The 27,388-nt window shown below is 50.6% G+C and overlaps 1 protein-coding gene across 3 annotated transcripts in view; it reads right to left on the reverse strand.

The window, feature by feature from the left end:
- The window catches only part of DCDC2C (doublecortin domain containing 2C), a 68,917-nt gene extending 42,069 nt beyond the window's left edge, over positions 1 to 26,848 (reverse strand). For all 3 annotated transcript variants that reach the window (XM_061426707.1, XM_061426706.1, XM_061426708.1), the window contains exons 1-6: positions 26,506 to 26,848; positions 18,559 to 18,610; positions 10,913 to 10,989; positions 7,544 to 7,672; positions 3,402 to 3,539; positions 1,566 to 1,608 (exon numbers count right to left, since the gene is read on the reverse strand). In XM_061426707.1, coding sequence (XP_061282691.1) covers positions 1,566 to 1,608; positions 3,402 to 3,539; positions 7,544 to 7,672; positions 10,913 to 10,989; positions 18,559 to 18,610; positions 26,506 to 26,792 — 726 coding nt within the window. In that variant the 5' untranslated portion in view covers positions 26,793 to 26,848. The remainder of the gene's footprint in view (positions 1 to 1,565; positions 1,609 to 3,401; positions 3,540 to 7,543; positions 7,673 to 10,912; positions 10,990 to 18,558; positions 18,611 to 26,505) is intronic.
- Between the last annotated feature and the right edge of the window lie 540 nt (positions 26,849 to 27,388).

Consider the following 27,388-nt stretch of genomic DNA (forward strand, 5'->3'; position numbering starts at 1 on the left):
TGAAATCCCAGGCAAGGCGGCAGAGAATAACCCCGTAGAGCTCGGATCCTATGCTATCTCCCTCCCGGATGACCTGGCCCTCGAGTCACAACCTGCACCTCGTTGGCTGACCTTCACGTGCCGATCGCCCCCCTTCCCACCAAGCATCATCCTGTTCACACGACTCATTTATATGAAACGTGTGATACAGCTCAAGTCCATGTGCCTGTCCCCACTAGACGGAGTGCACCCTGAGGGCAGAATCACGGCTATTATGTCTGTGTCCTTGGGGATGCTCACCCACTCATCCAGCAGACATTTAACACTCAATGCAATCCTTAGAGAGAGACAAAAGTAAGATGACCCTTCAGCTCAAGAAGCTACCAAAATAACAACAGAGTCAAATCAGAGAAACCTTCACACCAAAAGCCAGACAGCAGGAGAAAGAGGTATTCCGGGCTCGTCTCAACTAGGAAGAAATGTGCAAAGCTTCCTAACAACATTTAGCAAAATATACTCGAAAGCATTTTTTTTTCAGCAGTGAGGCTTTTGCAGTGCAGGCCGGTTGGACAAGGATTGTGGCCATGAAGTCAGTGTGAAGAGGGCCAGTTCAGTGTCATCACTCTGAGCTCCTCCAGGGTAAGTACAGATGGAGTAAGGGCTGGATCCCAAGGCTAGGCTTGCCCCAGGTGAACGCAAGGTGGTCCTGGGGGTACAGAAGCCAGAGCTCCTTGCAGGGAGGTGATAGACGGTGGGTATGAAATCGGAGCTGCAACAGGAGGAGAGCAAACCCTAGGGCTGGCGGCCTGCTATCAGAAAAGAGTAGACTGATAACTCAAGAGCTCCCAAGGCCAGCCACTTCCAGAGGGTCAGGACTCAAGCAGGCCAGCTGGGAAGGAAGGAAATAGTAGGCATTCAACAGCTTTGTTGAATGAATATGCACACAGCAGAGCCACTGCAGCACGGATTTCATAAGCTGGTCTGGAATACGTGGTCATCGTGTGAACAGGTGGGCCTGTCCAGGTCGCCACGGTCTGGCCTCCACCTGCCTCCCTTGTCCCATGGTTTGTGTTGCAATAACAAATTGTGTGTTTAGATGAACACTTACAGACGTGCACACACACAGGCACACACACAGGCACACACACACACCCCCTCCAGCTGTCATGTCTACCTAAAATCCGCTCCCAGCTCCCTCCAGGCCAAGCCAGGCTTTTGCTCCTCCCGGCAGGTCCCATAAGACCTGTGTATCTTTTTATCTCCACACTCACTGTGTTTCATCACTAATACCTGACATGCCTCCCAGGCCTGGACTCTGGGCTCCAGGTTCACCCCCGATCTCCTGCTCGCCTCGCTCACAGGAGGGAGCCTGTGCTCAGAAGCTCGCTTGACAGGAGCGGAGCCAGCCTGTCCTGTGACCTTTTTGATGCCAAAGGACACCAGGGTCTTTGGGAGGAGGAACGCACCTCACCAGGAGAGCAAACCCAAGGGCTGGCAGCCTGACTCAGAAAAGAATAGACTGATACACTCGAGAGCCCCCCAGGGGCGATGACAGCTGTCCTTGTCCCTTGTTAAGAAGTACTTACTTTTTTCTTTCTTCGTGAATGTTTCTCCATGTCTGTGTACTTTCTGAAAAACAAAAGAGAATCAAGCTTGAAATGTTTAAAGCTCACCAAAAACATCTGAATAAAAACGTTGACCGCTGCCTCAGCCTCAGGAGACACTGACCGCCGTGAGGAAGGAGCTAACTGTCCCAGAGGACACAGCCTCCCAGCAACATCAGCTTCCGGGAGAGAAAGCACCCCCCTCCCAGGGTGGGTAGTGGTTGACCCAAGGTTGACCCAAGGGCAGCACGTTTATAGGCACCTTCTGCCCTAAAGCCTTTATACGCTCTCAGGGCAGGGGGGATGGGAACCCTAACATTTGAAAGTTTTTGACAGTTGTTTAATCACGTTTGCAAACGCGGTTTCTTCACACAGCCCTTGAGAGGATGTGCAGAACAAGCATTCCTGCTCTCCTTGGGCTGGTAGAGAACCCGGGCTCCGGACACGAGGGCTTACTCAAACAGCCCCCAACTGATCAGCAGAACTGGGGCCAAAATCCAGCCCCAAGCCCAGTACCCCTTTCGTTTCCCTTGGGGCCAAACGTGAGGAGCTGGATCGGCACACAGCTCGGACCTTCCATCCCGCGAGCAGCCTCCTGCACGTCGGTCCGTGGAGCCTGGGGCCGCCCCGACGACACCGGGAGCCCGACACTCAGAGCTCATCCGGAGTCAGGACCCCGAGGGCCCCAGACCCACAGGGCGGTGTCTGCATCTGGCGGCCAACTCAGAAAGGGCGGAGGGGACTGGAATCTACAGTCTGATATGTGGAGCTGGGAGCACGGAGGGTTTTCACACAAATACAGCCTGAGAAGCAAGCTGGGTGGGACTTGGAAATTCACGGAGGGGTCAAGCACCATTCTGCCCTGGGGACGGACACAAACCACCTGTCTCATCACCTCAAGGACCGGGAACAGTGAGAAGGGCTCTCTGTCCTCAGGAGCATCGACGCAGGACGCGGGGCGCGCGTCGGGGCGCCGCCACCGGGCTCTTCTGCCTCAGAGAAGACCCTAGCCATCCCCCAGGCCGGAGCCCACAGGAGAGCAGGGGCCTCCTCTTCATGTGGCCGCCTGCCCTGTCCCAGATGCCACTGGGGAGTGAGGGACAGTCGTCACAATTTTCAGGGGACGGGACCGCAGCCCCGCCGTCTCATCCTCCTCCACGTCCCAGCCCCTCCTCCACGACCAAAGACCCACACTCCGGGGGCCCCCTGTTGTCCAGGTCTGAGATCTACTGTAAAACCACGGCTTTGTTCACCAGGAGAGACTGCCCCCCGGCACACACTGCTTTACAGAAGGAAAAGCAAGTCGAATTAAGAAAACAAACTGTGCCAGGTGGGGGGCGGGTTACCATGACAGTGGCCTGGGACCACCTCCATCTTGCATGTTTAGACCTTTGACCTCTGTGACCCCAGGCACCCAGAGAAAGACAACGCACTCGACATGGGACCTCGCCTCTCTGTGACTCTCCCCAACAGCAGAGGTTCCTCCACGCCTAAGATTTTGAAAATCCAAAACTGCATCACATATAAAATGAGAAGATCAAATTTCAGAAAAACAGCAGATACCTGAACTGGCCTGAAAACAGCAGATTCCTGAACAGATACCTGAACAGAGGATGAGATGGTGGGATGGCATCACCGACTCAATGGACATGAGTTTGAGTAAGCTCCAGGAGTTGGTGATGGACAGGGAGGCCTGGCGTGCTGCAGTCCATGGGGTCACAGAGACTGAACTCCCTAAACTGAACTGGCTACATGAGGGCGAGGTGCCAGGGAAAGGGCAGGTTTCACTAGGTGAGAAAAGGAACAGAAACTGCTCACTGTTGGACTTCACTTGGCACCTTCGGGGACTTCCAGTAAGGGAAATTCTTGAAGGCTTCCAGTCCCGCAGCCACATAAAAATGGTTGTCTTGCAAATCCTTAGAGTTGTCCAAAAGATGTCCATTCATTGTAAACAGTCTGCGAATAAAGAAAGAGCAACGGGCTGCAGATGTAAGAGCTGCGATGTCAGGGCTGGGGATGGGGAGAAGGGGCGTCCAGTAGAGAACATGACTGGCGTGTGGACCACACGGGGAGTAATGGGACTGATGCTCTCTGAGCAAACGTGATCCAAACACGCTGAGCCCTGAGGGGGACGCTCTGCCAGGATTAGGCTTGCTTTCAATTTTTAGATTTTTTAATTAAAGTATATTTTTAATTATGTACAAGTGCTCAAAGGCCCTTGAGAAGAACACTTTAAGCTGTAGGTTGCTGTTCAATTAATTTTAACTATTAACAGCTAAAATGAATACAAATTGGCTTATATTGTGTTACAATACTTGAAAAAAAACCTGGCATTTATTAGAAAACAATATGCCTTCTTATAAGCACCGAAAGACTAAAATATGTCTGCTTTTTATTCTGCACTCTTTCCGGCAAGTATTAATGTACTCATTCATTCGTTTAAGAAACCATTCAGTTCACTCAATGTTGAGCATCTGTTAGGCACAAGACAATGAAGTAGGCATTGCCTTGGATAAAAATATGAATAAGAAAGTCACTGCTTCCCCAGAGTCAATAGGACCAGAGAAGGGCAAAGTGCCAGTGTTCTGAGGAGAGAAAGACCAGAAGCGACTGTGGGCTTCACTGGGGCAGGAGAATGTGCACAGGGGTTTGAAGGGTGCATAGGAGTTCCTCACGGGAAGATGGAGGGAAGCCTGTGAGGCAGCAGAAGGGGCCTCTGCAGACAGCCGGGACACAGGGGGCTGGCTGCCACCAAAAGGCGACACACGGAGGACCTGAACACTGAATCACGAGCCTGGAATTCTAAGGGGAGGACTTCATCGCTGACTTAGAGTGAGCAGAGGGTGCAAGTGTGGGGTGAGCGCTGTTTGACAGCACTCAGCTGGCCACTGTGGATGGGATGTGATGGAGGAAAAGCACCTCGCCCCCGGAGAGGAGACACAGAGCTGGGGTGGGGGACACGCTTCCCAACAACTGCAGCGAGCATAGGAGCGGAGACGAGAGAAGGAAGCAGGACACGTGGGATGGGCGGGACCCCCGGGACCCACCCCTCCCTCCATCGCACACCCCCAAACCCCAGCGAGCATGGGACCAGCCCGGGCGCTGGCTCACACACAGAGGCTGGGCCCCTGCCTCGGAAGCGCTGATCCATGAGCCCAGGATGGGGCCTGAGCACCTGTTTCCAACCAGGGCAGCTCCTGGCCCTGCTGCCTTGGGTCACCTGGAGGAGCAAGAAGGAGACCCCCAGACAGGAGAGAGCAGTGAGACACCTTGGGAGCGGAGCCCCGGGCTTCCAGGTGAGAGGCAGGGCTTGGAACTCCCTTCCCCTCCTGTTGTCACCTTGGACAGTCAGTGTCAGTCGCCCCAGAGGGCTCACAGCTCACCAGCAGCGAGTCAGGGAGGGAGGCCCGGGGAGGTGGCAGACTGACCTCCCGTAGCCTGGAGGACAGCCTCCCCCCAGAGCCTGGGCTCCGGGGCCTAGACCCCAAGGTGCTGGGGGTGGATGGCTGGGGAGACGCCACCGGAAGACGCGCTTGGACAGATGGAGCAGGAGCTTGAACAAGGAAAACTTTATAAAATAAGGGAACTAAGAAATAAGCAATTACTTGAAAGAAACACATGTATCCCAGTGTTCATTGCAGCGCTATTTACAATAGCTTAGAACTTAGAACCAACCTAAATGTCCATAGACAGATGAATGGATAAAGATGCTGTGGTACATATACACAATGGAATATTACTCAGCCATAAAAAGGAACACATTTGAGTCAGTTCTGATGAGGTGGATGAACCTAGAACCTATTATACAGAGTGAAGTGAGACAGAAAGAGAAAGATAAATACTTTATTCTAACACACATATACAGAATCTAGAAAAATGGTACTGAAGAATTATTCACAGGGCAACAATGGAGAAACAGACATAGAGAACAGACTTATGGACATGGGGAGAGGGGAGGAGAGGGTGAGATGCATGGAAAGAGTAACATGGAAACTTACATTACCATGTGTAAAATAGATAGCTAACGGGAATTTGCTGTATGGCTCAGGAAACTCAAACAGGGGCTCTGTATCAACCTAGAGGGTAGGATGGGGCGGGAGATGGGAGGGAGGCTCAAAAGGGTGGGGAATATGTGTATACCTGTGGCTGATTCATGTTGAGGTTTGACAGAAAACAGCAAAATTCTGTAAAGCAATTATCCTTCAATAAAAAAATTAATTAATTTTAAAAAAGAAATAAGCAATTATTGTTTGTAAGATAAAAACAGAGGAGCCATCCCAGGATGAAGCAGGGAATGATAACAGAACAAGGAGAGCGAAAGTTACGGGATAAAAGTGAGAAGTGCCGTCACCCGGACAATAGGAATCCCCAAAGAAGCTAAAACAGGAGCCAAAAGAAGAAACGCAGGTAGAAACGATGAAGATTAACGTCACAGAGGGAAAGACGGAGAGCAGCTGAGCCGGAAGTGCCCCCAGCGAGTGAGAAAGCAGCGAGCTCAGGGTCAGGGTCACCGGCGCAGCCCACCGTGCTCCACGGACGCTGAGAGCGGAAACAGCCAGACCTCGGGGCCTCAGGACTCGGCCGGGACCACTCAGCGCCGTGCTCTCCAGCAGGAACAGGGAGACAGGGAGCCAGGGAGCCAGGGAGCCGGGGGGCAGGCCACCCTCCCTCGTCCTGGGCTTGCTGCCCGAGGAGGCTCTGCTGCTGTCTCAGCCACACCTTCCCCTCCAGCCACAGCGCCGCGGCCTCGATGACTTCTGCCCCCTTCCTCCCTGCGGGAACCACCAGGCTTCTGGCTGCGACTTCACGCCATTCCTGGACTCACCTCCACACCGAGCCCCTCCCAGGCTGATCCTTCCCCCGCTCAGCCACAGACCCGTCCACCCATCTGCCCCCTCCCCGACTCCGGGCCACCAAGCATCAGAGGAAACAGCGGCCCTGCAAGGCATCCCACCGCACATTCGGGGCCCAGGCTCATGGAGCCCCCAACCCCGCTTGGCCACGCTTCCTCTCCTTTCACTCTCGGCTTGCTGTCCCCCGTCCACTCACAAGAGGCCACCTTCCCCACCTCCAGGTCCAGCGCCTTCCATCTCCTCAGGACCTTGTCCCCGTGGCCACCCCAGCCCTCTCCTCCCCAGTGCATCACTGACCACACACATGCACGCACACACACGCACACACACGCACACACACGTGCGCGCACACACATGCACACACACGCACACACACATGCACACACACACGCACACATGCACACACACACGCACACACACAGCAGCCCCGAGACAGCAAGGCGCCTGCACGGTGCGGACCCCGGAGGCTGCTCCGGCCTCAGGCCTGGCTGCCTCCCCACAAGGACGCCAGCTGTATACAGCGGACCATCTGCGGTTTCCCCCAGACTCCTCGCTTGTTTCTGATCAGTATTGCCAGCCCATCCCACACTCACAACACACCAAGGGCTCCTCAGGCACTTCACCACATCACAACTCCTGGAAGCAGGTACTGTTCTTGTTTCCAATTTCCCGGAGGAGGAGACAGACCTCGGGACGCTCGGCGCCTCCCCGGCGTGACCCAGGTGCGGCCACTGTGACCTCCTCCGTCCAAGGACTCCACCCCTTCCGATGGGCTGGTCAGCCCCCCGACTTCTCCTGCCCAGCTCTAACTGCTGGCCACCTGCAGGGGTGTGGGGGCCCCGGGGACACAGTGGGGTCATGGGACACACCTGCCTGGGTAGCCCTGTTCACCACACCTTGTGAGAGGGGAACACTCACTAAACTTCATTGAGTGAATGAACAAAATTGGTTAAAAATAAGTATGGCCCGAAGACTACAGAAGTACTGCCTGCCCGAAGAGTTAAAACCAGAGCTCACGAGCCTCATGTTAGACCTCGCTGGTGCTGGCTAGAAGTTCTCACCGAAACCCCCCACTTCCCGGGTCACCGGGGCAGGCCGCAGTCTTACTTTCTAACGCCTCCCAGAGGGAAGACCTTCTCCCCGACCGTGGCCAGCACGCTGTTCCACTCCATCAGGCTGAATTTGGGTATAATAATCTTTACAGGCGGAATAAATAATCTTCCATTTGTGAAAACACTGCAAGGATTAAAGGAAAAGACTTTGTTAGTGCCTCATGCTCTGGGGGAAATGCTGGGCGTTCAAGAAAAACACACACTTAGAGAACCATGGAAACCACGCAGAGCCCTGAGCTCAGAGAAGGGGGCACAAGTGGCGGGGACTCAGCCTCATAGGAGACAGAACGCTCCAATGGCCAGGGCTACACTCTATTCTTTAAAGACAATGCCTCTGTCAAAACAGAATTCTACAATGTTGGTGGGAATGAAAATTGATACAGCCACTAGGACAGATCAGTATGCAGGTTTCTTAAAAACTAAAAATCGGATTTCCACAGGACTCAGAAATCCCACTACTGGGCACATACCCAGAAAAAACCGTAATGCAATAAGATGCATGCATCCCAATGCTCACTGCAGCACCATTTACAACAGCCAGGACGTGGAAGCGACCTAGAGGTCCATCAGCAGAGGGGTGGATAAAGAAGATGTGGTACATATGCATGATGGAATAATATTGTTGTTTGGTCGCTAAGTCATGTCTGACTCTTCCGCAACCCCATAGACTGTAACCTGCCAGGCTCCTTTGTCCATGGGATTTCCCAGGCAAAAATTGTGGAATGGGCTGCATTTCCTTCTCCAGGGCATCTTCCCAACCCAGGTATTGAACCCACATCTCCTGCATTGGCAGGAGGGTTCTTTCCCGCTGAGCCACATCCAAATGCAAATAATTTAAAACTGGAGAAATACATCTCTTATTTTTTTTCAGGGTAAATGTAAATTTTAATTTAACATGCTTGCACCCAATATAAATAATCCATTTTCTCATTAAGGCTCTGTGGCAAGAGGCCTGCAAACTCCAGAGCCCACCTTTTCCCATGTTTAAATGTTGCCCCAAACAAACCTTGAAAGGATGTACTGTGCAAGCTGCATCACAACTCATCTGCGATGTCACTACTATGTTGAAGATTCGTAGCAACATTCCCACCGAGTGGTGCACCTGAAGGGTGTACCCCAGAAGTCTTTCCAAACACAGACAGCTACTAGTAATCTTTTAAGTAGGACAAACATTAAATGTTTTTAAATAAGAAGTGTTTTTTCAAAGTAGGAAATAGCACCTGGATCCAGGAATGAATTTTATTATCATGGTGATAATGATGGTGATGGTGGTGGTGGTGGTGATGGTGGTGATGGTGGTGATGGTGATGGTGGTGATGGTGATGGTGGTGATGGTGGTGATGATGGTGATGGTGGTGATGGTGGTGATGGTGGTGATGGTGATGGTGGTGGTGATGGTGGTGGTGGTGGTGGTGATGGTGGTGATGGTGATGGTGGTGATGGTGGTGATGATGGTGATGGTGGTGATAATGATGGTGATGGTGGTGATGGTGGTGATGATGGTGATGGTGGTGATGATGGTGATGGTGGTGATGGTGGTGATGGTGATGGTGGTGATGATGGTGATGGTGGTGATGATGGTGATGGTGGTGGTGGTGGTGATGGTGGTGGTGATGGTGGTGATGATGGTGATGGTGGTGGTGGTGGTGATGGTGATGGTGGTGATGGTGGTGGTGGTGGTGATGGTGATGGTGGTGATGATGGTGATGGTGGTGATAATGATGGTGATGGTGGTGATGGTGGTGATGATGGTGATGGTGGTGATGATGGTGATGGTGGTGATGGTGGTGGTGGTGATGATGGTGATGATGGTGATGGTGGTGATGGTGGTGGTGGTGATGGTGATGGTGGTGATGGTGGTGATGGTGATGGTGGTGATGATGGTGATGGTGGTGATGATGGTGGTGGTGGTGATGGTGGTGGTGGTGGTGATGGTGGTGATGGTGGTGATGGTGATGGTGGTGATGATGGTGATGGTGGTGATGATGGTGATGGTGGTGATGGTGGTGATGATGGTGGTGGTGGTGGTGATGGTGGTGGTGGTGGTGGTGGTGATGGTGGTGGTGGTGGTGGTGGTGGTCATGGTGAGGAAAGGTCAAAACACCTTTCTCCCTCGAACACTGAGAACTCTGAAAACCATCTTAACTATTTTCTGTTTGTTTTTAAGTTACAAGGTCTCCATGCGAGCCCTGCATTTGGATGGTATTTGGGTCCATCTGGTGGAGTTTCTAGCACACCGTGTACAGAACAAAGCACAGGCCTTACAATAACGGGTTTATCATAGGAAAAAACAGCCTAGAACGGAAGTGAGAACCACTGAAAACTTGGGTCAGGACAAAAAATATATACACATCATGGAAATGTGTCTTTGCCAGGAAGGACCCGTAAGCCAGTAGTGTTCCCTCAGGTTTCTACCCATTCTTCAGAAAGAGATGTCTTTCACGAAATTTAGAAATACCGTTTCTTGTTATTTCAGAACAGTTCTCAGATGAATAAAAGGCCCAGTGGGAAGATCTTGGCTGTGTGCGTGGCTCCCTTCCAGAAGGCTAAGGAAAAGTATCTTACAGAAATGATGGCTGGGTTTTTGAGGGTAAGTGAAAGAGCAGCTTCGCTAACCAGCAGGCCATGTTTGCTCATGATGCCCTTGGGTGTCTCCGTCGGGGGCTCCGCTGGTTGCGCAGGGGCTTCCCTGCTTCTGGCGCCCCAGCTCTTGGCTGATCAGCAGGGACAGGAAGGACAACCGACTGGAAAGTGGAGCCTTGGCTACTCAAGGCTGAGACCAACCCGAGCTGGGGCCCCTCTGACAGGGAGCCAGGACCTGCAAAATCACTGGAATTCCTTCCATTGGGAGCAGGACCAGGAGAGAGGGGAGGTGGGTCAGCTTTTGTCTCCGGCACTTGGCTGCTACAGAACTCACCCTCAATAGCCTCCACTCCAGCTACCCCAGCTCCCGGTTCAGCAGGGAGGCTTAAACTACCTTCCTCGCTCGAACATCGGAAATTCTGAAAGCCATCATAACTATTTTCTGTTTGTTTTTTAAGTTTCGCTGGGAACAGAACTTCTACATTTCCGAACACCATCCAGCAGCTGTAATGACTAGACTGCAAAATAAATGAAAAAAACGGAGACTAAATTGCGTGTTCCTGCCCCCACGTGACCCGAGAACTGCGGTGGGGCAATGGTGTTGCTTCTCCAAAATCAAGGTTCTTGAGAGAACACGTGGCACCTGCAAGGAGGAATCGAACAGAAGGTTCCGGGAAGATGGAAGAGACGTCAGGGTGAGCAGGGGGAGGACGAGGAGGAAGGCAGAGTAGGGAGGCTACTGTCTTTAAGGGGCTCGGGCCCCTGCCGCCACTGGACTCACTTTATTTGTCGGGATGTGCGATGGAACGTCTGCCATCTGGAAGGCACGCTCATGCCGCAGTGCACCACCGGTTTGATCTGCAAGGAGACAAAGGAAGCCCAGAACCCAGGTCAAGCTAACAAATGCTTGTTGAACACCGACATGACACACAGCTTCCGCCCAAAATCTAAGCAAAGGTGGGGCAGCCCCGCTAAAAGAACAGACCCCACAGGGGCCCAGGGAAGCTGCGCTCCGTGCTGGGCGGAGTCTGGGAGCTGCAGTGGCTGAACCCGGCATGCCCTAGAGCGGGTGCTCCACCAGAGGACACCACGCCGAGAAGCCCTCACGGCGCAGCTGGAGAAAAGCCGGTGAGCGACAAAGAGCTCAGCCAAAACTAAACAGATTTTAAAAATTATATATACTTGTATACTAATAGCCACAAAACCAATGCCATGAATATCAACAACTACCATGAATTTGCAGACCCAGTTTAGAAAGAAAACAACAGAAATTATGCTTTTCAAAATTCTATTAAGGTACAGCTACCCTAAGAAGCAGCTCTCTGCTTGACTGCATAAAATTACGGAAACAATGAACCAATTGCTTTTCTATGTGTTAATGATTCACTAACCCCAATATCACCTGCCTGATTCAATGGCTCCAGCAATTAAATACATGATTCTGGACCTTTCCCCCAGTATTACATACAATAATCTCCTAACAAGTGTCAGGCAAACATGCTTTTCTGTTGTCTGATGGTGGTGACAGGTTCAAGACTCAAGTCAATCATCTGCCCCAAGAGGCAGGACCCAATGGGCTTTAGAGCTCTTTATTGAAGGTGGTGGCTCAGACAGTAAAGAATCTGCCTGCCATGCAGGAGACCTGGGTTCAATCCCCGGGTCTGGAGGAAGATCCCCTGGAGAAGGAAATGGCAATCCACTCCAGTATTCTGCCTGGAGAATCCCATGGACAGAGGAGCCTGGAGGGCTACAGTCCATGGGGTTGCAAAGAGTCAGACTCAACTGAGCGACTAACCAGGGTCATTAAACTTCATCATGTGTCCATGATGGAAGACTCTCGAGGCTGCCAAAGCAGCACGGATGGTTTGTCGATGCCTACTGTGCACCAGGCGCTGCTGCTGCTGAGTCGCTTCAGTTGTGTCCGACTCTGTGTGACCCCATAGACAGCCTCCCACCAGGCTCCCACCGTCCATGGGATTCTCCAGGCAAGAGCACTGGAGTGGGTTGCCATTTCCTTCTCCAATGCATGAAAGTGAAAAGTGAAAGTGAAGTCGCTCAGTCGTGTCTGACTCCTAGCGACCCCATGGATTACAGCCTACCAGGCTCCTCTGTCCATGGGATTTTCCAGGCAAGAGCACTGGAGAGGGGTGCCAGTGCCTTCCCCACCAGGTGCTGCACTCAGACCTTTATAGGCGTTCGTGTCTGATCCTCAAAACAACCAGGTAACAAATAATCAGAGGTTATACAATCTTCCCAAGAACACACAGCTATTAAGTGTCCTGGCTATAATAAGCCATCAAAAATATTTTATTATAGGTTTTAGCAAAACGGGCACTTGAACCTACGTTGATATAGCACTTAGGAGCCTTGTTGAGTCATCCATGACTCCAGGAGTTTTTCCGTCTCTTTATCACCGTGTGAGCTTGCTCAGTTTGTCTCGCTTCCTTAAGCCTGTTTGTCTGTCCGCATATGCAATGCAGATCAGAGCAGTGCATGTGCAGTAAGTCAGACAGAAAAAGATGACTACTTCATGATGCTACTTATAAGTCAAATCTGAAAAAAAAATACAAGTGAATCTACATACAGAGCAGAAACAGACTCACAGACAAACAGACTTATGGTGAAAGTGGGGTGATAAGTGAGGAGACAAACAGACTTATGGCACCAACGGCGAAAGTGGGGATGATAAGTGAGGAGACAAACAGACTTATGGCACCAATGGCGAAAGTGGGGTGATAAGTGAGGAGGCTGGGACTAACCAGTACAAGCCACTACACATAAAACAGATAAGCAGCAAGGACTCACCATATGACACAGGGACAATATCCATCCTTTGTAATAATCTATAATGAAATATAACCTTAAAAAACATGCATAACCAAATCACTTTTTCAATCACACTTGAAACTAACACAATATTGTAAATCAAATACACTTCAATAAAAATTTAAAAATATATATTAGGCAAAAAAAAAGTAGTGCATTGACATAGGTTTGCTCGAGATACCAGTAACACAAAGTGAGTGAACGCATTGTCCAGTGCTCAGCAAAGTGCCTGAAGTTCAGAGCTAAGAGCCCAGGCAACTGCAGTGGCTCTTATTTGTCTTGTTGCCCTGAAGTCCCTTCTCTCCCTGGCCCCATCCTGCTCCAACAACCCTCTGTGAACACCCTCACAGCCTTCTTCATGCCAAACATCAGACAAAAAGTCCCATAGCTGACCCGTGGTCATGCTCCCCTGGAGGATGGACTTCAGCTCAGCTCAGCTCAGTTCAGTTCAGTTCGGTTGCTCAGCCATGTACAACTCTTTGCAGTCCCATAGACTGCAGCACGCCAGACCTCCCTGTCCATCACCAACTCCCAGAGTTTACTCAAACTCATGTCCATTGAGTCAGTGATGCAATCTAACCATCTCATCCTCTGTTGTCCCTTTCTCCTTCTGCCTTCGATCTTTCCCAGCATCAGGGTCTTTTCCAATGAGTCAGTTCTCATCAGGTGGCCAAAGTTTTGGAGTTTCAGCTTCAACATCAGTCCTTCCAATGAACACCCAGGACTGATCTCCTTTAGGATGGACCAATTGGACCTCCTTGCAGTCCAAGGGACTCTCAAGAGTCTTCTCAAACACCACAGTTCAAAAACATCAATCTTCGGTGATCAGCTTTCTTTATAGTCCAACTCTCACAGCCATATATGACCACTGGAAAAACCATAGCTTTGACTAGAGGGACCTTTGTTGGCAAAGTAATGTCTCTGTTTTTTAATACGCTATCTAGGTTGATCATAGCTTTTCTTCCAAAGAGCAAGCGTCTTTTAATTTCATGGCTGCAGTCACCATCTGCAGTGATTCTGGAGCCCCCCAAAATAAAGTCTGTTACTGTTTCCACTGTTTCCCCATCTATTTGCCATGAAGTGATGGGACCAGATGCCATGATCTTAGTTTTCTGAACGTTGAGTTTTAAGCCAACTTTTTGACTCTCTTCTTTCACTTTCCTCAAGAGGCTCTTTAGTTCTTCGCTTTCTGCCATAAGGGTGGTGTCATCTGCGTATCTGAGGACTTCAGCTGCCTGCTGACAAATGGACTTACAGGCTGGAACTGGTGCTCTGAATGACTCCAGATTTGCTGAGTCCGCAATCAGAGAAACCATCACAAAGCATCAGGTGGCCACTGACTCATGCAGCCAGCTGGCCATCCTGGGAAGTCCCTACTCAGAAGCGGGGCCTCAAGTAAAACCGACCCAGCGACAGTACCTGGTCCAAATTCTGCCAGGCTGCAGACTCCAGAAGGCCCTCGGCCATGGTTCCATTCATTTACTTAAGCCTTATTTGTGGAGGACCCACCACGGGAGGAACTGTGCTAAGTGTTAGAGACGCAAAGGTGAGCATCACACCTTGCCTTGGAAGTGCTGGGCGCATGGGGACCCAGGCCATTGAAGGGGCAGTCTGGAAACAAGGGGACAAGCACACGCAGCTCTGTGGTGAGGGCTCCGTGGGGGCAGCAGGGGCAGACAGGCGCACCCCCTCCTCACAGCGACACAGAGCAGGCTTCCTGGAGGAAGCTGCATCCAGGCTGAGCGCTGAACTACAGGAAGGAGCCAGTCAGTCGAGGCTGGGAGGAGATGTTGAATGAGGCTGGGGGAGCAGCATATACGCAACATCCTGGTGAGAGGACTTTGGACACACCCTCGTGGGTACAAGGTCTCTGGGAAACAGAAAGCGCTGGACTAGATCCTGGACTCAGAGGGAGGGGTGGTGAGAGGTGGGGCTGACGGAGAACGCAAAGGCCAGGTCAAGGTTAGCAGAGTAGTCTCCACCCCCCGGGAGCACGGAGGCAGGCCTGGAAGTGTCTGCACCAGGGAACCGAGGTGATCAAGTTGGAAAGGGAAGCACAGCATGCCGGAAGGCCAGCGGAAGGCACAGGGCTCCCAGGAGCAGCTCGGGTGCCGTCAGCGTCAGCAAGAATCGGAGGAGTAACTGAACGGGCTTGAGGGGCGAGGGGAGGGATGGGGCGCAGGGCAGCTGGGAGACGGGAAAACTAAGAACAGGTCTCTGGTTTCAGGAACTGGGTGTACAACTCTGTTCTCCAAAAAAGGGAACACAAAATAACAACGGGGTTCGGAGGAAGATGTACAGCTACGGAGGCCAAGCTCTGGAGCCCGCAAACTACAGTTCGTGAAGCCTGTGGGCCCCAACGCGGGCGCTGCACAGCAAGAAAAGTCACAGCAATGAGAAGCCCTTGCCCCAACGCTAGGGAGCAGCCCCACTGGGCACACTTGGGGAAAGCCCGCTCAGCCACGAAGGCCCCGTGGAGCCAAACACACAAATGACAGTTTTTTTAATGTTTATATTAAAAGTCTTTTTAAAAATCGGACACCGTCGACATTCTCATTAAATCAACATGACACCATCATCGAAACTCAAGATCCCAAGAGCACTACTTGGAGTCTAATTTTCCTCGTCCCTCCATTGAATGAAAGGCAATTCCAGATTCATTACACTGAAGCACACGTCATTTCTATGGTTATAGGAAATGTACTGCTATGATATTCTAATTAATTTTAAGTAAATTTTTTTGCTAAGCTAAGATCTCTTAAGAAGCTTCTTCAATTTTCGCATTAATTTAATATTTTGACCACAATGTAAGTTCTGTGAAAGAATACTCTACAAAAAGCTAGGCACGCCTACTCTGCATTACTGTATCACAAAATAAGGCAGAATAATTTAGTAAAACATATAAACCCTGAATATTTGGACTTGGCCAAAACTTACAGTATATTATATTTAGTGTTTTTAACAGTTTTCACTGGTGTTCAAATTGGTAGGCATTCATGGACTTCAAATTCAGGTAGGGTCAGCTATTCCAACTTAAAGATACTATGAGTAATAATTCCAATGATTTACTGAGTTCTTACAACAGGCCCATCACCGTCTCAAACCCCACAACACTCTAAGAGGTATTATTTCAGATCCGTATCTATAGATCTAATCATAGTAAGATGTCATAAACCATTCAACCATTTCTCTATTGATGGACATTCACATGGTTCCCAGGTTTTTGAAATTACAATAATAATAATACATGCTGCCATAAACATCCTTAAGGCCCAGCGTGTGCACTGAGTGAGCTGGCTGGAGCGGATACAGGAGGGGAGCCCACGGCCTCGACTTCTGACAAGGTCTGGGGAGCTTTCAACACCACGTTCTCTTGCAAAGCTACCTCACAGAGGCTGTGAAAACACTACAGTCCCACCAAGACAAGGATTAACACATCAAACAGCAATAATCACGAGCCACTTTCAGGGAGTGACATCTTCTACCGAAGGAGCGGGGGCTGGGGGGTGACTGTCAAGCACCTCCAGGCCTCCCCACTGCACAGGACACGGAGCACCCCAGGGCGGGAGTGGCATTCTCACGGCAACGCCGTCACGTGTGCCCTGGAAGCAGCGCATGCTCTGAGAGACGCGCCGGAAGTCAACATTAAAGAGGCTACAATTGTGCGCCTAACTCCTCCTCCTTACAATCACGAGGGCTCTATCGGGGGCCATCCCAGTGCCTGGGTACAATAATGAACACGCAAAAGGATGGAAGGTCTGTTGACAGGGAGCGGGTTAAATAATTGTGATAGACTCACATAATGGAACATTTTGCAGCCACTAAAAACCATGTTGCAGGAGATCCTTTACTAGGTTAAACTATCATGATACTTAACTAATAAAAAGAAGAGAACAGTGTGTGTTGGTGGACTGCCTCTCTTTAAATATATACACACACATACTGTACGTACATGTGTGTCTGTGAGGGTAGATAGCTAGATATTCGCTACTTGTGCAGAGAAAGGCCGCTGGAAACGGACATGACGAAACACACACAGTGCTGATCTTTGGGAGGAGGGATCATGGGCGATTTTCGCTTTCCTCATTGAGCTTTTCTGCACGGCAATTTTGACATTTTTCTCAGCAAGAATGACTTTAAAATGAGATTTTTTTTTTTTTAATGAAAGAGTGCAAATTTCAAAAGAACAATTAGAAAGTTCCTTGGGCAACCACAACCTTGGTGTGAGGGCCCTGGAATCTAGGCCCGACTTGGAGAAGATGGGGTGGTACCCACATTTCACACAAGGCTTGTCCTAACGTCTCCCATCACAGCGTCCTCAGTCAGAAAACAGGGAGCTTTGATGAGATACTCTAGGAAGTCTCCTTCCTGTCCTAAAATGCTAAATGTTACCTGTAATCAAGTCTAATGTTTTTAAATCATTGCAATGTACAAAGGATAAACATAGACTCAAATTTGAACAGTTACCATCGAGAGGTCCTCTTCAGAACTGGTGTTTAATCCCACTCCCTGCCCCGCCTGGAGAGGGAGATGCAGGGACCTAGGGGTTAAAGATGACCATACACATTTCCTCTCTCTTTACTAAGGCAGCTCTAAAATTCGGTGACTGCCAATTGCTTTCTGGTCAGGAACTTTTCCCCCGTCCCTGGCAAGTGACAGTCTAAGGTGGGCAAGTAACGCTAAACGCGTTTGCAGGCTGGTGCCTGGGGGCAAAGCGAGCACCACTGGGCCGTCCTTGACTGCAGCCCTGGCTGGAGTTCAAGGACATTTAGAGGACGTGGAGGATGAGAACCGACACATTTAGTGCTGGTACACTACATATATTTCATCATGTAATCTTCATATTACACATTGTCTAACACACATTCTCATCTCCTTTTTACAGAGGCGAGAACTTAACAGCAAAATTACCACGTGTAGAAGCAGATACTCTAAAAACAGCTCACCTTTGAAATACTCCACAAAAGCCCATTTATAAAATAAAAAAGTAAAATCATCTTGCATTCTACAAAGCATCAGGCTATCTTGCTCACCTGGTGATTTTTGTTGCTCATTAAAAAGGCGGATCTCTTTTAACTTACATGTGAACTACAGTTTGTTTGTTTGCTAGCTAAGACCCAAGTGATGTGAATAGAGTGAGGGATGGTTCCATCTTGTAGACCTTTCAAATGTCTTTCAAGCACAGAAATGTTGGGAACATAGAGCAAATCTCTGAATTTAACATTATAATGAGCTTCAACATTGTGCGACTTAAAAATAACTTTTCCTGACACCTGTCTTTCCAAATCCCCAAAACTAAAGAGGAGTTAAAAGGCTTAATGAATGGCAGCACACTGCATCTCACTAACTGGGTGGATGGACCTGCTCTCTCCCTAAGGGCAGTCTTAGAACATTCTCGCCCACGGCCACCACCTTGGTGACTGAGGTGCTCTGACAGAACACGCTCGCCCAGTGACTTCTGGCTTCAGAAGCAGCTGCCTTTGTAGGCATTCCCTACAAGAGGCTGTTTCTACGAAACGTCAATTATTCCACACTGACGTTTCCATTTTTACCAAGTCATCCACTTTATCCCCTCTTTAGTAGCTGGCAGTGAGCACTTACTTCCTTCAACTTCCTCATCTTTGCAGGCTTTCTGGGAACTATATTAATATAACTGCAAAAGAAGAGAGAGAAACCTAGTTAGAAGGTATATATTTAGATTGAAAATCTGAGCCTCTTTGGAGGCGTCTCGTCTTCGGCATCATAACATCCCACTGCATATCGACTTAAAACTAAAATCTAAGCAGTGCGCACGCCCACGCCCACGTGCGCCAGCAGTGTCACATCCCACTGCATAGCGACTTAACACTAAAATCTAAGCGGCGCGCACGCCCACGCCCACGTGCGCCAGCAGTGTCACATCCCACTGCATAGCGACTTAACACTAAAATCTAAGCGGCGCGCACGCCCACGCCCACGTGCGACAGCAGTGTCACTGCAGGGAAGTGCCCGTACCTGGTGCTGCCACCGCTGGCGCCACTCGGGAACACTGTCCTCAACGGGCATTGCTCTCCCTCGCACGACATTATTAATCACAGAGGAACCTTGGGAAGGACTCAAAGAGGAAAACTTTACAGGGTCACTCGCGGCTCATCCAGGGTCCACTACCCGCCACAGTCAGGGCGGAGACCCGGACGGCCCGCCCAGCTCCTCGCGCCTGCACTGTCCCGCACGTCCCACGGAACGTCGTCCTGGACCCCATCCTGCCAAACGTGAACAGTGGAAGGAGCCGGAGGAATCAAACGTGTGTGAGCCCCACAGGTACAGCTGTTACCTGAGGACTTTCGAAGAGTCTTCCATATGCCTCAAAGACAGAGCAGATGTTCTTAAGGATAAAACAGAATACATTAAAATGTATATGTGTTAAGGCTTCCTTCTGATTTAAAACAATTTTTTAGATATTTGAGATTGTTCTTGACAATGATTTTAGCCACAGTCAGAGAAGGATTGACTAAGAGTTGGTGGATGGAAGGAAAAGACATTTTTAAGCACTTACTATGCAGTCAGGAGTCACAAGCTCAGACACCTACGGAGGCAAGTGAAAGCTGATGCTTGCAAAGGGTGGTGTTAGGGAATGGTGGGGTCTGCGGCTAGTGGAGTGAGGGTCCCTCTGAGATCGACAGGGCGCGTAACTCCTGGGCACTGTTTTCCTGTGGAAATGCAGGCAACTAAAAACTCAGTCCTTTTAAACAATAAAATCCTCTATTTTTTAATGGAAACCAAAATTTTATATCACATGAACACCTCCATTATAAAATGCTGCAGCCAATTCAAACCTTTGAAAACTGTGAACTAAAGAGACTGTACATCTTCAACTCACCACCCTTGGCTTGTAGGTCCCTTCCACGCACACTTCTGCTTGTCTCCAAATAGGCATTTTAGGGTTGAATCCCCAAATTACATATTTGACAATGAACATTAATCCCCCACATGACACAACTTATTATCATGAAATGGAAAACAAAAGGTAAAAATAAATATGGGAAAGTTAAGGCACAAAAAGACTGAACAGCCACAAAATGCTATTTATTGTCTCCACATTGTCTGCCAAAGAACACTGAAACAGAATGCAAAGAGGGGACAAGCGATTCCTCAGAGAGCCGGCGGACCCGGGTCATTAAGCCAGGTGCCTGGAGGAGGTTTCTGGATGGACCTGGGTTTCCTTGGGGGTGTGGGGGGTTGGGGAGCAGGAACTTGAAGCAGAGCCTAGATGCTCGTGTGAAAGGTGCCCCCTTGCTGCTTCTGGAGAACAAAAGCAAGACAGAAGCCCACCTCGAGGACCATGCCAGGCATTTCAAAGTGCTGTGTCCACTGCGTCATCAAAACCCACACTGGAGCAGACACCAACGAGCCCTGTTCTTCTGATGAGGAGGCTGAGTCTCAGCGAGGCTGTTCAACCGGCTAAGTGCTACCACACGGGGACAGCCAGGACCCTGTCCAGCCCAGGTCTCCCAGCCCAGAGACCACACTCCTTGCCCCCTGGCCTGCCAAGCGTGCTGGCCTCTGCACATGTTCTTCCCCCCTCCCCACCCCGACTAGTGCTCAGGTGCAAGTGGGGGTTAGGAGACTCGTGGACAGACCCGGGTGCCACCAAGCTGCCAGAGTTTAACAGCACGTTCACTTTTTATCTCAACAACAGACTCCTAAGGTAAACAGGAAAAACTCCTACCATAGTTCAGATTCTTTAGGGTCTCCCCAAACACACATGCACACACACACACACACACACACACACACGCACGCATACGTACATGTGTGTGCAGACACACACACATATGTTCACACATGTGCATGCAGACATACACACATGCACACTGAGACATGCGTGTGTGCACACATATGTGGCACATACACAAACATATACACACAGAATGCCTTGATCTACATTTTATTGTGAATACAACTTTCTCCACAAATCATTAATTCCAGGCTTTATGGGACATTTATCTTTTAAGTAATTATTAGCCTACAATATTTTGTTTTATAGAGAAAAATTATATTTCTCATCTCAAATTAATTTATTCCAGAAAGTGTAGGAAATGTGAATGATGACTGGATTTGCGTAGACTTTACGCTGCTTGTCTTCCCAATGTACCGTTTCCCAGCCGTTATTATGAGAAGACCTCCGGGGCGGTTCATACATCATCAGGTTGCACTTCAAAGTCCATCCGCTGGCGGCACAGTTAGAACCTTATTTGCCGGTGGAAATTAATTTTAGCCACTCAGTGGCTCAGTAAGTACAGAATATACATTCGGACAAGTGCTAGCTCACTGATACCAGTGTAAATTAAGCCCAAACAGTTTTCAGAGCTTTATTCACCAACATCTGGGTTCCGATTTCATACTTCATTGATTTAAAAGGTAGTGAAGAAGCGAAATCCAAATGCCTCTCCATGTTGAACTCTGCATGCAAACCCCTCCCATCCATTCGATAGCAGTGAAGGTACCCGGAAAATGCAAAATAACAGAGGGTCTCCACCACGTGGGAACCCCTCCTCCCCTTCCTGCTCAGTGAACTGGATCACCTTCCATTCCCTACAGAATATAATAATTGACCTTAAGAAATCCAGGAAAAGAAACACCTCAACGTCTTTCTCAGTATTTCTGCCATGAGTCCAAAACATTTTCAGTAAGCCCTGAAAGTCTCTCCACAAATGAGAGGTCTCCTGCGTCTCCTGCATGAGCAGGTGGGTTCTTTACCACTGCGCCACCTGGGAAGCCCCAATCCAGACGCTACCTCTTGGCAACTATGACGTCTATGATTTTTCTTCAAAAGCAATAGGATGTCAAGTCTGCACATCTGCATATGCCATTAAGAACTTAGATCGCAAGCCAGCTAGCTCACAAAATACCTCTATCTGGGTGGCCCTGAAAAACTCAAGATACTGACAATTTGGAGGGCCCTTTGGATAGGGAGCATCCTGGGCATTTGGGAGAAGAAAATGGAAATCCCCTCCGGAACATCTCACTTTTTTCTCGGGCCTCAAAGAATCTCCTCAAAACACGAATTCCGTGGAAAAGGAGTCATTTGCATTCAAAACGTAAGTAAACTAACAAGGCTAGCAAGGACCACAGGAGAAAACCAGGTGAAAGAAGAGAAGATGGAGGCAAGTTCAAATAGTGGGATTGCAGGCGCAGATCATGTTGGGAAGCGCAGTGCAAAACAGCCGTAAAAGGAGAAAGTCCCTGGGAAAATGGCGAAGGGCCAGAAGCACTCGGCTTTGCGCTACGGACAGAAAGACATCTCCTGCCTTTGGTTATGCTGGGCGCCAAGAGTTAATAATAAGTAGGGATGTTACTTGTGAGAGCGGGTTGTGGGAGAAGCCCATGAGTCATTTAGAGCGCGCTGTCCTTGAAATGTTTCTACTGATTATGTGTTAACTCCGTATGCGCTCTGCTGGCCGCATACTTTAAGCTCTTTGTTCCTGCTTCTATAAAAAAGCTTGACTGCAGAAATAAACTTGTCAGTCCTTGCAAGAGACTGTCCACGTGTCCTTCTTTCAGGTTTGTCGCTTCCAAGTCCCGGGAGAAAATCCCCAACAGATCACAGCGGGGCAAGACCTCAACAAAAGGCAAACCTGAAAACACATGCAGGACCGAGAGACCCAAGAGAATAAAACGGAAGCTTTGAAAGAAGAACCAGACAGCATGTTTGGAAATGAAAAATTAAATGATTTAAAATTCAATGAGTAGGTTTGATAGTGTAGGACACAGAGGCAGAAAAATTAATCAGAAGATCTATGGGAAGAGAGTGCCTAGATTACAGCACAACGTTGAGAGAGAGAGAGAGAGAGACTAGAAAGAGGAGGTCTGAGCCAGTGAAACAGGCCCGCCCACACCCACCCGGACACTGGAAGCAGAGCGGGAAGACAAGGCACAGCGCATCCGAAGAGGCTGGCTGAGAACTCCCCCGAGCCGGCGACGCCACCATCCGGGATGCAGGGAGCGCCAGAAAGGCCGCACTTAGACACGCTGTTAAAAGCACAGCATCCGGACTCAACCCGTGCATTTCAAAAAGCCAAAAAGGATAAAACTTTACTTTCAAAGAAGCGAAAGATGATGGCTGATTTCTCATCAGCAACCACTGAGTTAGAAGACAATGAAAAGCACCTTCCATGGGCTGAAGGACACTGTCATCCACAGATTTATTAAAAAGAAAAAGGATGAGAAGACCTCGGCTCTGGGAACCGTGGACTAAGGAACCCTGATCAACGTATCCTCTTAAAAACAAGTACAACTGGACAAACTGAAAAACACACCTCTGCAACGTAACAAGGTAGTGAGGGGTCAGCACAGTCCAGGAAAGAAAGGAAATAGAAAGACAAGAGCCCGGTGTCTGGGGCCACTTTGGTTTTGGGGTGGTGGCTGCTGGGAGCAGAGAGCAGAGAGGATGAACCACAGACAAAGCATGGCCTCAGGGCCCGCCAGCCAGGGGGTCATCATGACCCACTCCCCTAGAGACCCCTGGGTGGTCCGAACCACCCCACACTCTGAAGCTGTGTTAAAGTGACCGTGACCTGGGATGATACCATTCAAATTATTTCTGCAAATAAGTTTTAAAAGTAAAAATGTGCAGCACAGAGAGATAATGAGGCAGAGGGTGAGAGAAGACAGCCTAACAGAGACGCAGCTGTAACAAGAGCCACTGTGGCTTTGGGCTGGACCACTCCTGCCCAGGAGACCCAGCAGCTAGATCTCCCGTGGATGCCTCACGACACAGATGAAGCTTCCTGCCATGGGCATGAGCCTGCAAGCACCTGCCCCCGTCAGGCCTTCAGATGTGACTGCACCAGCATCTTGATTGCAAACACACGAGAGTCTCTGAAGCAGAACTACTTGACTAAGTTGCTCCAGACTTCCTGGTAGGAGGAACTATGAGACAATAAACACTGCTTCCCACCAGTAAGCTCGCATGAACAGGACACGCAGCAACCGATAACCCACATGCTGTCCGGGAGGAAGTCTCACCCACGTGCACCAGGAGATGGGTAGAGGAATGTGCACAAGTGTGCTGACTTAGCATGAAGTTTAAAACAACCCCAATTATCCACCAACAGATTGAATAAATAAACTGGTATGTCAGTCAACAAAATAATACCTAACAGTGAAAACAAATGACCTATAGTTACATGCTGTTAACATGGATGACGGAGAAGGCAATGGCACCCCACTCCAGTACCTTGCCTGGAAAATCCCATGGACGGAGGAGCCTGGAAGGCCGAAGTCCATGGGGTCGCTGAGGTCGGACACGACTGAGTGACTTCACTTCCACTTTTCACTTTCATGCATTGGAGAAGGAAATGGCAGCCCACTCCAGTGTTCTTGCCTGAAGAATCCCAGGGACGGGGGAGCCTGGTGGGCTGCTGTCTATGGGGTCACACAGATTCAGACATACCTGAAGCGACTTAGCAGCAGCAACAACATGGATGAGCCTCAGAAGCATATTATTGTGTGAAAAAGCAAGTAACAAAATACACACAGCATAATTGTATTTACATAAAGTACATAAAACACTGGGAAAAAATGTATCCTTCAGGGATAGATTATTATGAAACGATGATTATCACAAAAGCCATAATAGTGTTTCCGTGTGGGCAAGGGATGGGAGTGGAGATAGGAGGTTTTGAAAATACTGGTCATCCTCTTTTCCTGACTCCCGATCGCGGTTCACACAGAGGCTTGCTTTATTACTATTCTTTAAACTACACATAAAATTGCACATACTCCTCTGTATATGGGGCTTCCCAGGAAGCTCAGTGGTAAAGAATCTGCCTGACAACACAGGAGATGCAAGAGACACGGGATATGCAGATTTGATCCCTGGGTGGGGAAGATCCCCTGGAGGAGGAAACAGCAACCCACTCCAATATCCTTGCCTGCAGAATCCCACGAACAGAAGAGCCTGGAGGGCTACAGTGCATGAGGTCGAAAGAGCTGAACATGACTCAGCAACTGAGCACACACACACTCCTCTGTGTACAGGACATATTTCACAATAAAAGAAATGGCGTCAACAACATGTAAGGAACAGAAATGATATCTCTAAAGGAAGACACAAGACGTGAGTGACGCCAAGGCAGCCCGGGAATCCACGGAGGACGAACAAACAAGCGATTTTCTCCTTCCGCTCTGTTGTGCAGTGCAAGTTGTTCAGCTGTGTCTGACTCTTCTCGACCCCATGGACCATACAGTTTATGGAATTCTCCAGGCCAGAATACTGCAGTGGGTAGCCTTCCCCTTCTCCTGAGGATCTTCCCAACCCATAGATCAAACCCAAGTCTCCCACATTGCTGGCGAATTCTTTACCAGTTGAGCCACAAGGGAAGCCCAAGAATGCTGGAGTGGGTAGCCTATCCCTTTTCCAGCAGATCTCGCTGACCTAGGAATCAAACCAGGGTCTCCTGCATTGCAGGCGGATTCTGCTCTCTAAAGGAAGCCTTTTCTGAGGTCCTGCACTTCAACACCTGTGCCTGTCCGCGCAGTCTCTGCTTTCTCTTCTGCAGTTACTTCTGTTTGTGTCTTATCTCCCCGAAACACACACGGAAAGGCCCTCGCAGCCTCCCCAGTTCTCCCAGGCTGCCCTCCAGGAAGACACACACAATAGCTTTTGTTAAGGAACTTAAGAAAGCGCAGCACTGATATGACATTTGTATAATGAGGTACCCAGAGCTTACAGAAACGATGAAGACTGTCAGAGCACAGAGACAGACGTACTCCTGGAGAGAAAAGTAAGGCTATGAACAGAAGTGTGGTGACCCCATTTGCTGAAAGATCTCACAAACTGGTATTGCACTAATACCATCCCCAGGCTAAATGAAACAGAACTGAATTCACGCTCTGGGTGGGCACCCAAAGCACTTCGGATGGCCTGAACCCGGCCAGCTCCATCATGGCTTTCCAGGGGGCTCTGGAATTGGTACATGGGCCTGTTTGCTCAGGACACCTACATCCTTCCCCGGCTGCGGTCCTGACCTCTGCAGCGCTGGGGTGGCAGGGGTGTCCCTGCCCTGCTCCCGGCGGGCATTCAGAGGCTGGAAGGCACATCTGCATTTCCTTAGCTGCCAGAACTTCCAGAATCCCAGGTGCCTGTCCTCAGTAGGGTCTGAATCTAGCAGGATAGAGAATGGTGAGCAGGCCCACAGCACTCGTGCGCCCAGGTCCCCAGGGACGCCAGTCTGGACCAGTTATGACCCAGCTCTGCCTCCCTCTCTGCTCTGTGTGGCCGACTCCCCTTCTCCCCACAGAGCTTCCCGCCTTTCCAAAGAGGCGCGCCCTGGCGCCCTATTTTCACTGCCAGGCCCGCCGTCCTCTCCCCATCCCCTTCCTGACCCTCTGCATCACTGACGTTCCGGGGACAGACTCTGCTCGGCCCTGATCACCAGGCGGATGGTGCATGGCGCGCCAGGAGTTGGCGCCGGCCGGGCAGAGTCGGCGCTGTCCCCGTCTGGGGGGCCGGGGGCCGGACGGCGGCCCCCGCGGGGCAGGGGCGCGCGGGCCGCGGGCACTTACTCCAGCTTCTTGAAGCGCTCGCGCCCGGCCGCCACGTACTTGCCGCCGGCCTGCAGCGAGTCCAGCTCCAGCACCGGGCGACCGCGCGTCGGCGTGAAGAGGCGCCGCACGCCGAACGGCACCTCCACCTGCTCGGTCAGCTGCTCCAGCAGCGCCTCGAAGGTGGCCACGCGGCGCCGCGACAGCACGAACTTGCGGCCCACGTAGAACTGGTCGCCGTTGCGGTACACCACGATGGTCTTGGCGGGCGTGGTGTCCACCAGCGCGTGCGGCGCGCGCGAGCCCATGGCCGCGCACCTCCGCTGCCGCCCGGCCGCCGCCCGTGTGCTCCAGCCGCCGCAGGGCAGCCCGGCCCCCGGGGCGCCGGGTCCACGGGCCCACCGCCCGCGCTGACGCCACCGGCAATTGTGACCGCCGCCCACCTGCCCCGCCGCCCAGGAAAGAGGCGGCCAAGCCAGACAGGGGAGGGGCGGGGGCAGGGCCAGGCCAGGCGACGGGCATCCGAGTCCCGGCAGGTGAGGCCCGCGGAGCTCGGGGCCACGGAGGGAGGCACCCGCCACAGTGTGGGGTAGGAGGCCAAGGGTGCCCTGGGCCCCACCGGGACCCTCCCCCTGCTCCTCCGCCTCCCGCTCTGCCGAGCAGAGGGGAGATGGCGGACAGGACCATCCAGACAATTAAAGCTGGTCAGAGGATGTGCCACGAACCATCCAGAGCACGTGGGAATCCAGGCGAGCAGGCGCAGCTGGCCGCGCTGCCTCCAAAGTGTAACCTTCAGCATGCACCTTCGTGTGCAGCAGGAGCGAGTCAAGGGCCTGGGTGACCTTGGGAAGGTCACTTCCTGTTCCAGGTAAAGGCAAGCCCCGCCTCTTCAACCCAGACAGAG

The sequence above is a fragment of the Bos javanicus genome, chromosome 8, assembly GCF_032452875.1.
Source record: "Bos javanicus breed banteng chromosome 8, ARS-OSU_banteng_1.0, whole genome shotgun sequence".
Taxonomy (NCBI): domain Eukaryota; kingdom Metazoa; phylum Chordata; class Mammalia; order Artiodactyla; family Bovidae; genus Bos; species Bos javanicus.